Source organism: Ptychodera flava, chromosome 13 (assembly GCF_041260155.1).
Source record: "Ptychodera flava strain L36383 chromosome 13, AS_Pfla_20210202, whole genome shotgun sequence".
NCBI lineage: Eukaryota > Metazoa > Hemichordata > Enteropneusta > Ptychoderidae > Ptychodera > Ptychodera flava.
The window spans coordinates 20,836,558-20,854,091 of NC_091940.1; the positions used below are offsets into that span (position 1 = coordinate 20,836,558).

Genomic DNA, 17,534 nt, shown 5'->3' on the forward strand with positions numbered 1-17,534 from the left:
ATGATTTTTCACAAAAATAGTTTCTTCTTCAAAACAGGAGCCAATGCATTATTTGAGGAGTAGTTTAACATTAAACATTACATTTTCTCTTCACATATGGGCCCTAGTTCCTTGCTAAACTATTAACTACAATATTACAATACTTATATCGGTTTTCAAAAATCAGAACTGTTGTCTGGCGAATTCTCCTTTCACGTTTGGCAGAAATGCTCTCTAACTGTTAACTTAATATAATGAAAAAACTTTGGGCCAGTTTTACACAGATTTTTTTTTTAAATCAATGTAACTCTTTTCTTCTTTTTTTAAAATGACACAATGTTTGTCTATCTTGCTTTTGAGATGCATTCTTGTGGATTATGTAGAGTTTCATAGTCTGGTAACACAAACCAGACTGGGTAAGTCTTGTCTATGTATGATTGTAGCTTCACACACTTTGTTGAATGCAATCCTTGGTACAGCGCTCAACATTTCTGGAAACTATTGACCTGTTTCCTATCCTCTTCTCTTCGCACACCCAATTTTTTTTTATTTCTTTCCAAGTTTCTTTTTTCATTCTCTATATCTCCTGCAGCCTGACAGTTGCGAGTGACAAAACACAGTAGAGATACACAGTCACTGAGAAACTCCCCGCGCTTGAACATTTTCAAAAACTGTCCGTTCACAGCACAGTCTTGCCTTCCAACTGGATATCGGCGTGATTCTCAGTTGTATCGCTTTTCCGTCGTGACATTGCCGTCACTCTGACCCAGTAGATATCTGGGTCACAGCTTTTGGGGTCGAAGTTCACCCAGGAATATAATCACTCCCAGCATGGCTGCTACAGTATCCTCTTCCAATATGTCCTGGCTGATCACCAAACATGACCGGCACTTAACTTACGATTCCGCAATGTGAAACTTGGGACTTTCACAAGATTGTCTTTGTTCACTGATTTTTGATTTTTTTTTCTTGCTCCAGTAACTGATTGACAAAAGTGCAACAGCTCCATCGTAAGTCACAGTTGCTGATATATTCCAAAATCTGCTGATGAAAGGTTGAAGGTGCAACACTTTGGTATAGCGATTGCTGCTTCATCTTTTTTTTTTTTTGAAGCATCCAGCTTTTGATTCCAAAGGAGCTGTAATGCCAATTTTCTGAAGGTCTCAAATATATCACTTTTAGGTCTGTAAATACACTCTCTCAAGATGACCGACCGCCGATAAGGTATATTTTTTTTTTACATTACAATTAACAATTCATTACAAATTTCATATCGTATATATTTTTCATGATTGTGACAATAACTCTGGGGACAACAACACTATGGATTTTACAATACTATCTTCACACTACAGTGAGGCTACAAACTTTGTACAAACTAAATAATTTAACAAAGGTAACAGTTTTTCATAATATTTTGTTATAAAGGCCAAAAAAAAATGGTCCTAACCCGCAAATTCTCTAATGATTAACACATATTCAAATTAAGTAAATTATCTGCACCTCGGCCAGCAACGTGCAATGTACGGGACAAAAAAAGGCACAAATTTTTTTTTTACCTAAAACAAATAAAGGTCGTCATCATTGATGAAAGAGCTGGTTGTTCATCTGTGTGAGTGTCTGTCCACTATCAAAGCAACACTATCAGTACCTAAGTATTATTAGCAACATTGTCATAAGCAAACTTACCGACAAGTGCAGAGGAAAAAAAATAAATATATCAAAAATAAGACCTTCCAAAAGTGAATGTCTACTTCCCAATGAAAGAATGGAATTTTACCCCGTCCTTGGCAGATATCTATTTCTATTTTTTTTTCTTCTGACTTCAGTATTTTTTTAAAAAGTTACGGTTGTTGTGTACATTCAGGACCCCGGCAGTTATAGTCTGACACATAAACAAAATGACAAGGGTCTTCACATAATATGGCTTTGTGAAGTACCCTTCCTGCGGTCTGCACTTCAGTCTTTCAATGTCTCTTCTTTTTTTGTCTTTTTTTTGAAATTTTAGTTTGTTTTTTTTTTCTTGCACATACAGCAAAGTATTACACTGAATCAATACAATATATATACAACACTGCTCTGCTATGCTTTTCTATTTTCAGTCTCTCTTTGCTATCTCTCTCTCTTTCTGGGCTGCTCTTTCTCCTTTGTATGATAATACTGTTGTCTAAGAACACACATCAAAGGTTCAAAGGTTATTAGGTCAGAGAGCAGTCTCATCTTCACTCTCACCAGGCATCGGTATAACGTACATCACATTCTTCCAATGATGGTAGCTGAGCCTGTAAGAAAATAATACACAGAAATAAGGTTTTTCAACACATGGTTCTGTACAGTTTCATTGGAATGGGATCTGGACCCTCAAACTTTTACTATACTTTTGTAGTCTAAGAACACACATCACTTGTAGGGCTTAATTTTGAAGCTTTTGGAGTAGGGGCAGTTTTCACCAGCTCATTTTTGTGAAAATCAAAAATTTTATTTTTCCCCATAGGATTAACACAGACACTGGGATGGGGCCATTTTGAATTTCAAATGTTGGTAAATATTGGGTAATTTGTTTCTCTAATACCTAATTTTCCACGGTGACCTCTGATTTTTATTCTGTATTTCAAAATAGGATGGGTTAAGGTGTCAAAAAAAAAATTTTGAGCAAAAGTGTAAGTCTTTCATTTTTACGCGCACACTAACCTTATCAGGAAAGGATGTTTCAATTTTTTTCTTACAGAAGTAGCATAGAAGTGTACTTTTGGAACTTATATAAACAGTAGTTTTTCAAGTAATTCCAAGCTTTTCAAGTGCTACAATGACTCATCCAGGTTTCACACCGTTCGTCAATCTCACCCTTTCACTAACATGGCTCAGTCCCAAACCCATGATTGATTGTTTTCAATGAAGAGCGCGTTGGCCTGCATGGCATGGGGGCTACAAGTCTGAATACCGCAAGGTTGTGAAAATGTCATCAAAATGGGCAGGAGAATCATATAGTTTCGGAAGAAAAAAACATGATGTTTTCACCCACATTTCCCTTACATAGGTCGAACTTTCCCATTGATAATGACAGGGATGGGAAAAACCATTGTGATGAAGGGGTTCAACTGACAGAAGACAGTACAAAGGTCACGGCTTATCAGGATTTTTAATAGAGAGACCGATATATTAAGCAGATTTCCCTGGTGCCAATACACTGATACATTTTGAAAGACTTTAGGTTATATGTAATTTCTCCTTACCTTAAGTTTGACAAATGTAAGTGCAGACAGTTGAGTACTGTTCAGGTTGAGTCGTCTTAAACTTTTTATCTGTGTTAGGCAGTTGAGGCCCTTGTCTGTGACCGGGGTCTCGCACAGGTTTAACACTTGCAGTTTCAGCAAGTGTTCAGAGATAAGCTGCAAGCCTGCATCACCAAACTGAAAAAAAAGATAAAAGGGAAAAAAATACTCTTTTAATTTGATTGAGACGTTGCGACTTCAAGCCTGCCATTTTTCCTACAGCAACTATCCAGTACAGACCACATTATGTTTTAGAAGACTGCTATGGGATGTTATATACATACATGTATGATACATTAAATGACAAGGGTATTTCTTTGCACATATTAGATCAAGGTGGAGCAGCCTCTCTGAAGCGCTATTCGAGTGTTTATTAAATGCTGTGAATACACAGTGTACTGATAATTATCAGTGCATAATGTGGTAAAAATGTGAAATATAGCAAAACTTCAGGCAGCATTTCAGAGACAGGTTATCAGATTCTAGATCTATATACACTGGATTTTGGCCGGGTTAGGTGGTTGAAAACCTGTATCACACGATAACCAATTACATGGCTTGAGGTAACACTTTCTTTCTGATCAAATCTGCAACTGACTAGTGCTTCATGGATTCAGACAAAGCAGAAACCAATTATCTACCATCAAAATTAATCATTTGCAGCACAATTAACAGAGAAATATTAAAGGGGAAAGACTCACGTTAGTAGACCACAGGTTGAGATATTTCAAGTTTGGCAGTCGGATGATGGTTTCAGCGCAGGCACTGGTAACGTGTGTAAAAGCAAGATTCAAACACTCTAGGTTGCCGAAAGACCCTGAATTGAGAAGCTGATGCAGATCGGCATCGGTAGACTTGGGTGGTAGAGACAACGTCTTGGGACCTCCTTTGGACTGCTGTTGGTAAAAACAGAACACACTGACTGAAATTCCCCTGCATGGACAGCAAGCAATGTTCATGAAAAGTCTCTTCATGGCGTTAAAGGTATACTGTCACCTGTTCCAATTTTGCCACAGTTACCATGGAAAGAGAAAATCTAACCAATCACAAATTTTAAGCGGGTGGCCGCTTTTTAAAAAACAGCGTCCTCACATGGGCATTTTGAATACCAAGGAATGACCCTTTGACCATATATGGGCATATTTAGATTACGGATGACTTTGCTTCACAACACACAGCAGAATGCACATACGGATGAAGTATGTCATGAGAATATGTAATGGGTCATCCCTTGAACTGGCCTTGGTAAATGCAGCACGTGCTGACTCAAACTCCCCTACACCGATGAGACATAACTTCTGGCAAAGATATATCACATGGAACTGCCATACAAGCAGCAGACAGCAAAATACACACACAGAGAATGAGGAAGATAGGGAAGTGATTTTGAACTGTGCCAACACCAGCCTTCTCTCCTGTGATATGATTGCTTAGAATCAGAGGAAACTTTCGTAGGATGAAAACATTTACTTGATGACAGTACATAACAATAACACTGGACACAATAATTTATAAAGTGGTGTCAATCAAATCTACTTTATCTATGTACACTCGTAATGTTCAAACCACGTAAGGTTTTATTTCATATCAGCAGTTCATATGTTAGTATATATCATTAAGGTAGAATGCGCCTCTGGGACAAACATTCTGGCCTTCAAATTTTTTCAATTCTATTCTGATCTACCACTTGTTTGGACTCATTTTAAAGCTCCTGGAGTAAGAACAGTTTTCATAATCTTAGTTTTTTCGAAAATTGAAAATTTCATTTTTACTCATAGAGATAACATAGGAGTAGTGGCCATTTTGAATTTCAAATATTGGGAAATCTTAGGTAATTTGTCCCGCTAGTACCAAATTTTGTATGTTGAACTCCTGATTTTTATCCTTGATTAGGTAAGAAAATGGTCAAAAGTTTCTCTGGGGAAAGTCTGAGTGAAAGTTTGAGTCTTTTACTTTCAAGGCGCATACTACCTTAAAGTACTCCATGCTGTTGAAAAATATTCTTGATATTCATGTTTGAATGTTACAGAAATGCTGAATTACATCAATATGTGATTACACTGATCATAGTATTTGAGAAATCAGCTTGAATGCATGGGCAAATTCAAAGCTGGCTTTTCTAATTATCCACAACACTTCAACTACATGGCCACGGCCCCAATAACCTGCCACATTATGTTTCCTTGACAGTCAAATAGCACACTTCACTTCACAATATAGTACACCTAATATTACCCAGCACCATTAAGTCAAGCCCAGTCAAGCAAGTTGAAGCCAGCAAAACCTGAGCCACAAGGAAGAAGTACAATCTCATTTATTATGCTTTATCAAATCTACTTCCATACAACATACCTAATATTACCCAGTCCAACAAATATGGCCCACTCGAGCTAGATGAACCTATCGAAGCGGTATATTGATCTATGATACTGAATTTTCAGTGCTCGTTATATTAGAAACCAATCTGATTACGATCAGATATAGAGATGGAGATGTTTCCATCTTTGCTTATTCTTTGACGATATTGTTTGCTGCTAATCACCTCACTACATTTGACGCAGTGCCATAGATAGATCACGTTCAAATCTCACACATCACTTAGAACAACCGACCAATTGGAAAGAGGTTTACAACCACCACTTGTTATGGATTGCTGCATTGTATTTAAAAAAGACCACCTGATTGGCTCTAGCAAAGTGCAAGATTTGAATGGGATCTCCTATGGCGGTGGGTCAGATATAGGAAAGCGTTCAGAACTAAACAAGAAACAGCAAAGGACAAGCACAGGTGGAAACGTCACTATCTCTAAATCTGATTTAAATCAGATTGATTAGAAATACGGCTGATTATAAAACAGACTTTGTGTTAAACATGATGAAATACAGCAAATATTGTACACTGAGCGCTTGTTTCTATACACAACCTACTTCTCTCCATCCCTTCCATTATCCAGAATAGTTTTATAATACACATCAAGATAATATGGAAGAAAGCAGTTATTTAAAGAAAGATTGCGTAGACACTGGTACGGTTGAGAGGCCATGCTGCACACACATGACGACTCTGAGTATCCTCAAGAGTGTGCTTGGCAGCTTCAAAATAGTCGTCCAATATCACAATGAACTAACAAAAACTAATTTACCGTCTGTAATGAAAAGTGCAATGCTCTTTGACTTTTAGATCTTTCCAGCAAAGCAATCATGTCACTCACTAACACAGCTCTAATAAAGACAAGAGCGTGAAGAGCCTCCAGGCAATATCTTGGCAGTATTTCATATTTTTTTTGCTCCAGAACAACAGATACATACCAGCTCTTTCAGTGCAATCTGTCGCTCGCAGAGATCAGCGTACATCTTGCGCCCTTCTGGAGTGCTCTCCAGGGTTGTGATAATCTGTAGACGGTCGTCATGGTTCTCCACCAGGTCCATTTCGAGTAGCACACACAGTACCTGTAATTGTACAACCATACAGCGTTTTATTGGACTCAGTGAAACACTCCTTTCACACAAGCTGTCCTCATAAAAATGTCAATGTTTTGTCATTTCCTGGAAATTTTCCATTTGAAACTCAATTGAAAATTCGGTGCTCTGTTTCTGGGAAGTGATTAAAATTCCTCTGACGCAGTTCAAATGGATCAATATCAGCCAAGATGCCAGGAAATTCAATGAAATGACAGAATATGCTGGCATTATTACAATGGTACCTTCTGCATTGGAAGAAAATATTTCAATGACGATTTTTGGGTGTTTGCTTTCTCTCCCCTACATATTTGCAATGTAATCAAATACACAGGCTATTCCCCTTTGTTTAAGGTAGTATGCACCTTGAGAGTGAAAGACTAAAACTTGTTCTCAAACTTTCCTTAAGCAATCTTTCAACCGTTCTCTTTTTAAATCAAGAATAAAAATCAGGGGTCACAATGCAAATTTTAGTACTGGAGAAACAAATTACCCAAGATTTACTGATATTTGAAATTCAAAATGGCTGCCATCCCTGTGTTAACTCTATGGAGAAAAAATAAAATTTTCGATTTTCGAAAAACTAAGATGGTGAAAGTTTTTCTTTCTGCAAGAGCATCAAAATGAACCCCACAAGTGGTAGATCAGGAAAAAATTGTAAAAGTTTGAGAGTCTGAATATCTGTCCCCGAGGCGTGATCTACCTTAACTGTATCACTAGTGGTTTTAACTTATTCACCCCTAAACCCCTGTTAAACAGGTCCATAATCACCAGTGTTAACAAGAGGTTTGGGCCAAACCATGGTGGTGAATGGGTAAATATTAAAACATCACATCAAGAACAATTTTAAGGTAGAATATGCCTCGGGGACAGACATTCAGATTTTTTATTTTTACAATACTTTCATGGTCTGCTGCCCGTATGGACTCAATATGAACCTTGTGTGAAGCCAATGAAGCTTTCACATTTTTAATCTTGTGAAGATTAAAAAATTTGAATCCCCCTTCCATAGAGTTAACATTGGGATAGGGGTTATTCTAAATTTCAAATACCGATAACAGAGAATTTTTTTTACCAATTCAAATATTTGTAAAGTGACACTGTTTTTATTTTTGAACATGACAGAAACTGCTTGAAAGTTTGCTAAAAGGTGAGTTTGAACACAAAAGTATAAAAGACTTAAAAAGTTTAAATTTTAAGACATCTACTACCTTAACTCTGACAACACAGACCAATTTGGATGACCCCTGTGTAACCTCTAACTACATGTAATGTCACCATGAATTCTTTGAGTCAATTAAGAATTTTTTCTAGAAATTCTTGGTGACAGACCTTTACTGGAACATGTACCAGTATGGTGTAGATTTTTTGCGGAGGAGGAAAATTTTCTTTAATTTATCGCATTCACATACAACTTAAAGGGCATATCGCTGAGCATACGACAATAACTTTGATAAGGATAGTCATGTCGTAGGTCACTTTTCTACAGTTGCAACTGTGTATTTCTGTATCATGAGTAATGAATATTGAAACATACACTCCAACTGCAAACCTAACACAACTGAATGCACTTGCGTGAAACAAGAAAATCTTACATCTCTTGGCGTGACACAGGTGCCAAAGTTGATGCACTTTTGCACATCAAAGAGATTAGCATTAAAATGCAATGTCATCAAACTGTTCTTGAAAATTGCAATTTTAAATATTTATTACATGTGCATATTAAGAAATTGAAAACAGAATACAGCGGGGTTGTAATATCACGTAACCCGCATCTCTGTGATGTTTTAATCAAATGATGTCCCTGACTACTTGGGATATTCCATTCCTGACGTAGGTACAAACCAAATGGTAGGGAGGGACATAGGAATATTCCATTTACAACACAAGTCCTAACTGTAGTGACTATATCTACCTGATACAAGCAATTGTAACATCATTCCTTTTTTGTACATTTAAATCATGTTAATAGATGAGTGGCATGGGTACATACAGACTCATTGGATTACCTGGTCATTTAAACGTAGAAGACTTTTCATGTTTTTTTCATGGTTTATTACTGCCTTGATTAATTGTCCAAATTTGTTAAGCTGCATTCCATTTTATACTCCACAGCTTGTTCTCCGCACACCATCTTTTCTCCATCAAGTGTGAAAGTAGAATTGATCTTAGAAAACCTGTGCTTTTGATGAGAACAATTGAAGCACGCAACCACCTTTTAAACCAATCTGACACATTTTTCTATTTCTGAGAATAGCTTCAAGCATTACTGTTAAGAATTTCTACTTATTCTCTAATGATTTACAGTATCTGCTATTTGTAATTAAATGTTTTTGTTGTGTCTTTTATTTTCATGTTTGATTTTGTTATAATTTGTGTATTTTTCTGTCTCTATCACCTTGAAATTATGTTATATTTTTCCAAGTTTCTTTATTGGGTGTATATGCCTCTTGACCTATGCTTTATAAATAAATAACAATGATAACATACGCATACATTACACCAATTAACATATCTTCTGAGTTTTTGATAATGGCGATCTAAAAAAAAATGTTTAATGGATGTAGGCTAACCAAGTGTGCTGTGTAAACCTCTGGTACATCCATAACCACTACATAATCTAATCAAATGTAAACTGAAAAACAATTCACTAACACATTCTCATGACACTACTGTACTGATGGGCCCAAGTCAAAATGAGTCATGTGTATAGATGCCCTTCAGAGTGATTCGGTAAACATTATTTTTTAAATATCATATTCAAGGTGTATAGGGTTAGCCACATTATTTTTTTAATGTCGTCTGGATACATACTGAAAATACAAAGATGGCCATAACGGCAAGCATAGAGGATGAAAAATATCCACTGACAAAGAAATCCTCATTAATTTGGTTTCAGAATTGGCAGAAATGAGAATTTTCTCCCTGTGTGCTACAACATACAAGCCATTACCCTTGTGAAAAAGGTGTTCTTTTTTATGACAGAAACCCAGCAAATTGTCTGGTTGGTCAGGTTGGCATTTCCTGAAAATAAAAATGTGTCCTTTCATACATCTACTGTTAAAATAGCACTAGGACTAATACAGAAGATGTTTTTTTTATATACCAAATCACTCGTGTAGTGTTGAGCACACAAGACGATGAGCGATAACAACACGTCGCTTTTCAATTATTTCATTTTCAGCTTTAACGTCAACACACAATAAAGAACCTACTTCTATTATATTTGCACTGAGACTCTTGAAAATTTCGATCACGATTATCTTTTCCAGGAAAACAAAAGTAGGTCTCTCTCTCAAGCCCATATATCATTCACAGTGATATACATTTAATGTTCTCATATCTGAAGGGGAACTTTGCACTAACAGAGCATCTGGTTTTCTAATCATCTGGAGATTTCAAATTCAGGATCAACATGTCATATTAATAGATAAACTGTAAATGAAACTGAATGAAATTTTCTTCAACTTTCAAAATAAATATTGCGAACAAAATTTTGCTGAAAAGTGGAAATTATGTGGCAAGACTTAAAATAAAACCAGTTATGTAAAATTGGAAGGGATTTTAACACTAAAGAACGGCGTGTTGCCCTTGTGGTGACCTCTCTGAAATTGAGGAATCCGAGTGATGATACCGACTAGCAAAGCATCTGCAGCCATAAGAACTGACACATGCTGGAATCTGTATCACCAGGATAAAATCAGAGCTACACGCTAAGATGTACCCAGTCAAATCAAAAGGTCTTTGAACATAACAAAAGAAGGTTCCAAGAATCTGAGTTTCCTTTGTCCATTCAAAGATGTCCACATCGCAGGAATTTAATTTCATGTCAGAATTTTGAACTGTCTTCCTCGTTATGCTGACACTACTCTTGCATTTGGCAAAGCCATCGACATCATCAGTGAATATAAAATGGGCAAATCCTATGAGTTCTCTTATTGGGTATACTGGAATTATCATATCAAGAATGCTGAATACGAGTATTGTGGCCCAATCATGATATACTGTAAACCGGAATATTTTTGCGTGCGGGATATTTTCGTGACTTTCGCAACCACAAGCAAAACGCGAACATTTCCCCACACGCGAAGCTCTCATACCAACTTATTAATATTCATGACATCATCCAAGATGGCCGCTGCTGACTATACTACATAATTTGGTGATACTTTGGTTCTATGTACATGTAGACTTCCATAGATAAAGTTGATATCTTTAATAGAAAGACTAACTTGATTTGTCAAATGAAGTATTTGTTTCTCCTTCTTTTCATTCCAATCCCATGACTCCTCCTTTCGCAAATATTTCGCCCCGCGAATAGTTTGTCGGGAAAGAAAATACGAAAATATTTTGCTGCAAACATATTCCAGTTTACAGTATTCATGTTACAAAGTGTTGTACAACAAACACTACATTGTGGCTTTGTGTTGCAATTTTCATCCTCAGTTACATCCACTACCAGCCAACCAATAACCATCATGTGAACTTCTACCTGTAGCTGCTATCATAAACTAGGACACAACACCGGATATATATGATATTCCAGGAAATAATCCGTTAAAAAGCTGCTAACACGAAACAACACTTCCATTAAATTTTATGTTCTACAACACTTTCCACTTGTTCCATGTAAATAAATGAATAAAACTCTACACTAGTAACACCCAGATATTTGATGAATACACGAATTTTGGATTTCTAACTGGTGTCTAATATGTGCTGAATATCTGTATCTATTGCATGGCTGGACACGTCCTTGCCCCAATCTTGTGTACTATCATTTGCATATTTGTCCCTCAAAAGCAGGGCACATCCTGCCTTTTTCGCTCACTCCTAGCATACACTGTGCTTGCTTTCTCATCCTCCCACTCCAGATCTTATACTCAGGTTTCCGGTTCACATAACTTGCTCTTCTTTCATTACTAGTCAGCCTTCAGCTGTTCAACTCCACTCACAAGAAAACACAAGGGCTTGGGGTTGTCACTGCTGCTTAGGGCTCTGACATTTGCCCTTCTCCCTGGATGACTTTGGCCTGCCCATCATCAGAGGGCCTGTTAGGTTCAATACACTGTGATGATTGGCTTCACTCAAACCTTCACGCAATCGGTTGGCATGACAGCCATCACAGAAGTGCAAGGGTACGGGGGTGAAGCTCATATTCCTCCCCTTATATTTCACTTTTGCTAACAACCTGTTTTTATGGCATTTCTTGATATTTAAGTATGTTACACTGTTCAGCAAATTGAAACATGTTGAATGTTGGTCCATCACATTGTTGAACATTTTGCAAAATGCTTGATATTGTCAACAATTAAGGTAATACATTCTTCGGTGTCTTTTGCGAATGGGGAAGAGATGACATCACATGTACCAGAAATCCACGCTGTTAAGCCAAGTCCTACCCTTCAACAAATGGAAATCTCGCAATCCATTGCAACACGGGGCTGAAACTGAATTTTCTGAATCATCTTACAGAAAGAATATGCTAGACAAAAATTGTCAGTTTCATTTCTGTAGTACAGTCATGCGGTTGATCATAGTTGGAATATACAATACGACACACAAAAAGAACATGAAATATATTTGATTAGTATGTTCCAATAAGTTATACTCCACACTAATGCAGTAAATGAGACAGCCATGTAGTCACATGATAGCATCCATCTGTCAAAGATCCATAATACACCGGAATGTACCTACCTCCATTATAACATTATCTCGTCGGAGAGCCATCAGCATGCATGGACCCAACAACTTGCGACATACCATCTGCAGGAATCGTTTCCGTTTACAACAGCAGCTGACAAGTTGTCGCATCTGACAAGGAAGCCCAAAAAAATAGCATCAACGATAATGATGGTGAACACAATGAATGGGCATCTTTCAGCATGAAAATATTATTTCTACTCTCAATATTAAGGTAGAATGTGCCTAGGGGGACAGATATTTGGACTCTCAAACATTTGCAACACCTTATTGGTTTTCCATTTGTTAGAGCTCATTTTGAACCGCACAAAGTAAATGAAGCTTTCAACAGCTTATTTTTGTGAAAACCAAAAATCTACTTCACCCCCATAGAGTTAATATAGCATTGGCAGCCATTTTGACCTTTAAGTGTTGATAGATAATGAATTATTTGTTTCTCTAGTACCAAATTATGCAAGGTAACCTTTGAATTTTTCTTCTTGATTTTGAAAGGGTCTGGGATGGCCTGAAAGCTTGAGCAAAGTTACAGTAAGACTTTCAATTTTGAAGCATGTGTTACGTGAACAGTTGGGCGAGTATAATTGTCTGGCAGCAAGATTGGTATACACTCAAAAAGTAGTACCATATTTATTCAGGTAAATGCACTAGGTGTTCAGTCCCAAAATGATACTTAAGGTAAGGGGGGGGGGGGGGGGGGGGGGGGGGGGGGGGGGGGGGGGGGGGGGGTGCGGGGGGGGTCGCCCGATCAACTCTCAGAGATGTATGCAAATTTGGTGGTATATGTCAAACTCTTAGCCAGCCAAATAATCTACATAACACACAAAACTACTTTAGGTTGATCTGTGCTTAATAAAACCATGTTTACCCAAAACAGATATGGTAAGGCTGGGACCCGGACATCATGTAATCTACAGCCATATAATATACATCATATTTCATCAGTGTTTCATCAATGGCTATCATTGACACAATCAAAGCAAGGGAATTTACACAGCAAATAAAAATACAAATCACCATTCAAACTGAACTTAATCAGAGGAAAATCCCTCATCACAAGATGTTCCGCTAAATGGCTTTTGTATCGGACAATAAACTATCATTACTGTTTGGATAAGTAGCTTTTAATCCGGTAGGGGTATCTTGTCAGACATGATACATATCACTGATGCGGCTTTCCAGAGTGATCGATAAACTCAATACAGAGGGCAGCCAGCAATGACGCGTAACGATTGACATGTATTGATGAGCTTTCCTATGACAATATCTACATGACATATATTCAATCTCTAAATAATCTCTCTACAAGAGGCTAATAGCTTCAGCGCGCTGTGTCTGGCAGACAAACAATAATAATACGATATTAAACAGTAAGCCAGCAATTCCTGAAAGACTTCTGCCATAATCTCTCAGTTTTCTTGGAAAATACATCTTGCGTGCAGCAGCGAAACTGTAGCATGCATGTTTTAACAAGATATGAACTGAAAATGCTCACGTGTTTCATTATATTGCAGTTATGTATAAATTTGAACCTTTGCCACATGTTTGCAACTTCATTGAAAGTGTTATGATCAACATAATGAATAATATTCACCACAGATTAATTTTAAATCCAAGTATATATCCCCAATCAGGAAATTTTATTAAAATATGCAAATTAGGAATTGACTGAAATGTTCTCATTAAATTTGCAAATTAGGAATTGGCTGAAGTAGAAATGACTTTCAATAATGTGGTATCATAGTATCTTTAATGTAAAAAGCAATTCGTCAACTTTGGTCTAGTCAAGACAGGTAAATATCCCTAATTAGGAAAGTTCATTAAATAAGTAAATAAGGAATTGGCAGAAGTGAAATTGCTTAATGACTTTCAATAATGTTAAATCATAGTATCTTCAATATACATACCAAGTTTAGTCAATTTTGATCAAGTCAAATCAGATATATATCCCAAATAAGGAAAGTTTATTAAATATGCAAATTATCCATTATCTTTTATGTCACCCCTTAATATCTTTCACAGCTGATATATTTTAATGTGATAAACATTTGTAGCGAATCTCATCAAATTCATTAAATATGCAAATGAGCCCTAAATAAACTTGAGACTGTTCGATGTTTATAGCACAATTAAATATTTATCAGATCAATATCTGTAGCACGTTTCACAAAATTTGGTGCCGTAATTTCAGAGTTATATACCTAATTACAAAGTTCATTAAATATGCAAATGAACCCTTAATTAACTTCACACTACTGAATGCTTTACAACAAAGTTAGATATCTGTCCGATCAGTATACGCAACAGTTTTCAACACATTTGTTGCAGTTATTTCAGAGTTATATGACTAATTATAAAACTTCATGAAATATGCAAATGAGCTATTTATTAACTTGACACTGCTCAATGCTTCTCAGTACAATTGGATATAAATCAGATCAATATTTGTTGCATGTATCATCAAGTTTGGTGCAGGAATTTCAGAGTTATGTCACTAATAAAAAAGTTCATAAAATATGCAAATGAGCGGATAATTGACATGACACTCACAGTATCATGATAATGTTCTGAGATTGTCATCTGTGAAAAGTTGCATGAAATTTTGTGCAGTATTTCTTGATATATGTCTACACTGTCATTATCGTCTCCATAGGGAAACCATTGTAAGGAAAAAAAGGATATTGCATAACTTCATTAATATGCACGCCACACTAACCAAAATCTAATCAGTTCTTGCAAGTAGCATATGGTACCTGTCTACCAATCTGACTTGAATCCGTTCAGGCGTTTTTGAGTTATCATGTAAACAAACAGACAGACACATACACACACACACACACACACATGGACAGACAGACAGACAGACATCGCTATGACATTAGCCCATGTGTTCACACACGTGAGCTACAAAATCTATTTATTTTGTAAACAGAGTTAAAGCTGTCCATCCTTCGGAATCATTTGCCTAGTATTTCAACACAAATTGTGTATTTCCATGCACAGATCATTTTACAGCCATCAGTCTTTGTACATGTACCGTATATCATAGTATTTACTATGTAACATACAATTTCTGTCAAGCTGAAAACATTTTTTGTCAGACATATATACCCTGACGTCTTTAAATGAATAGGTTGGCATCATGCTATCCTGGTTTGATTCGCGAAAGAGGGATGTTATGGAAGGGGTTCATTTTTCAAAGGGAGGGGTCTGTCTCTAGGAGTTTTTTGAACATTTGGCGGACAATTCCAATCTAAATTTTTGGAGGTTTCGACAGATATCCTGTTTTCAGAATCCATTTACAAAGATTACCTACCTGACACGAATTATTTATCTCTTCTCAAAATATGGGTGATATTATTTGCACTTTAATTTTGTAGAGTGTGCTTTAATCTTACCATGGCTGAGAAAAGTTCTCCATCATCATCACATGCTAATCCGCCAGGGCAGTATATATTGAACCAGCCGTCTTTGCCGTCTCGCACACCACACACTGCTGTGTGCACCTACAGGTGGATAAAAGCACATGGATTTACCTATTTTTCACAGTCAAGTCACATATCACAGATTTACTCTGAAATTAATCACACTGTCTCCCCCTTACAGAAATGCTTACTGATATCATGAAACATCAATAGTCGAACTTGAAACACGTGTTAGTCGCCTTAACAAATATATTAAACATTAAATTAACAGTACCCATAAGTTGGGGCATCTGAAGAGAGTCAGGTCTACTTATTGTAATAAATGCAATGATGAAAAGACACAACATGATTATTTTTTTCTTTCTTAACATAAATGTTGGCTACAGCTGTTCAGAATGCTAAGCTATGGCAAGGCCTTTAACAGCCGATACTGAGTTGCTGTACAGTGTCAGTGCCTGGAATTCCTTGATTAGGAGCTTGGGTCACACGGGGTTCAAGTCATTTTGCACATTTGCAAATCTGTGCTTTTCAGTATCTATGTATACATTACATATATACTCACGGATGTCTGAGTGTAAGCATGCAAAGATGCATGTTTCAAACGTTTAAGTGCCAATAATAAACAACAGCGCTGTAACTTTTGCGGATATTTTTATAATTTTTGTTCATTAAAAAAGGCACTTTCTTATTCTTTTCCCCAAAGCATATTGAAATGCAGAGTACAGTGTATAAAGTCTTGTCAACATGATATATTTGTGTACAATATGCAACTATTATTGTTGACGACTGAATTCTAGTCTGGACTAGAATTCAGTTGTCAATGCATCACATTGGGCATTTCACACATACAAGCTGTAGTGACAAGCAAAACTCAAAGCATTTAGGCACGACTTTGGGAGCTTGAACAAAAAAATGTCTTTCACAGAAAAAAAACACAAAATACCAGAAAACACATCACAAAGCTGAGCCTCAAGAGAAATTATTTCAGTCATGTTGTGGGATTTTGTAGACCAACATTTATACATGAACCGGTAGATACATGCAATACACAGACACATACATAGATACAGAGAGAGAGAGAGAGAGAGAGAGAACACTGAATATCTACCGTATATTGTGTAAAAATATAGAACCTTGCCCTTACTAACCTCACATCTGTTATCCTCTGCAAATCTTCTAATGACATATTTTAAATGGCTGCAATAAAACAGAAAAGTAGCATTAAAAGAAAGAAACATGTTTCATTGTCTTTGGATGTCATGATAACTTGATCACTGTAATTTCCCACAAACATATTGTTAAATTTGGCAATGAAACTTGAGAGCCCTTGGATGAACATGGTTATACGTTGTAATTTTTCTGAGCGCTTTGGCTGGTTTGTTTGTTTGTTTTTAATGCTGCAATCTTCTTTCTTCTCTTTTTGGTTTATATATGATGCAAAAAAAGGAAGATTATGGTATAATGTGCTCTGAGGACAGATACTCAGACTCTCAAAATACAACAATTCTTTTCTGATTCACAAGCAAAAGTTACAACTACTGCAGGGCCCTCTAATCTTCAATTCGGGTCAACATATGCAAGTTGTTGGCAGAGAGGAAACAGGACACAAAACATCAGCAACACTTACACAGTAAATCTCTCGTGTACCAAAGCCCTAGGAGGATAAAAACAAAGAAGATTATAGTTATTACATGTGT

General features: G+C 36.6%; 1 protein-coding gene across 4 annotated transcripts in view; it reads right to left on the bottom strand.

Moving 5' to 3' along the window:
- Window positions 1-280: 280 nt before the first annotated feature.
- LOC139147780 (C-Maf-inducing protein-like) overlaps window positions 281-17,534 on the bottom strand; it is a 95,816-nt gene continuing 78,562 nt past the window's right edge. For 2 of the 4 annotated variants that reach the window (XM_070718983.1, XM_070718981.1), the window contains exons 10-17: window positions 17,465-17,491; window positions 16,986-17,034; window positions 15,811-15,918; window positions 12,410-12,526; window positions 6,560-6,700; window positions 3,953-4,144; window positions 3,213-3,389; window positions 281-2,261 (exon numbers count right to left, since the gene is read on the bottom strand). In XM_070718983.1, coding sequence (XP_070575084.1) covers window positions 2,208-2,261; window positions 3,213-3,389; window positions 3,953-4,144; window positions 6,560-6,700; window positions 12,410-12,526; window positions 15,811-15,918; window positions 16,986-17,034; window positions 17,465-17,491 — 865 coding nt within the window. In that variant the 3' untranslated portion in view covers window positions 281-2,207. Of the gene's footprint in view, window positions 2,262-3,212; window positions 3,390-3,952; window positions 4,148-6,559; window positions 6,701-12,409; window positions 12,527-15,810; window positions 15,919-16,985; window positions 17,035-17,464; window positions 17,492-17,534 lie in introns of all 4 variants that reach the window. The other 2 variants (XM_070718982.1, XM_070718980.1) reach the window with 1 other exon arrangement.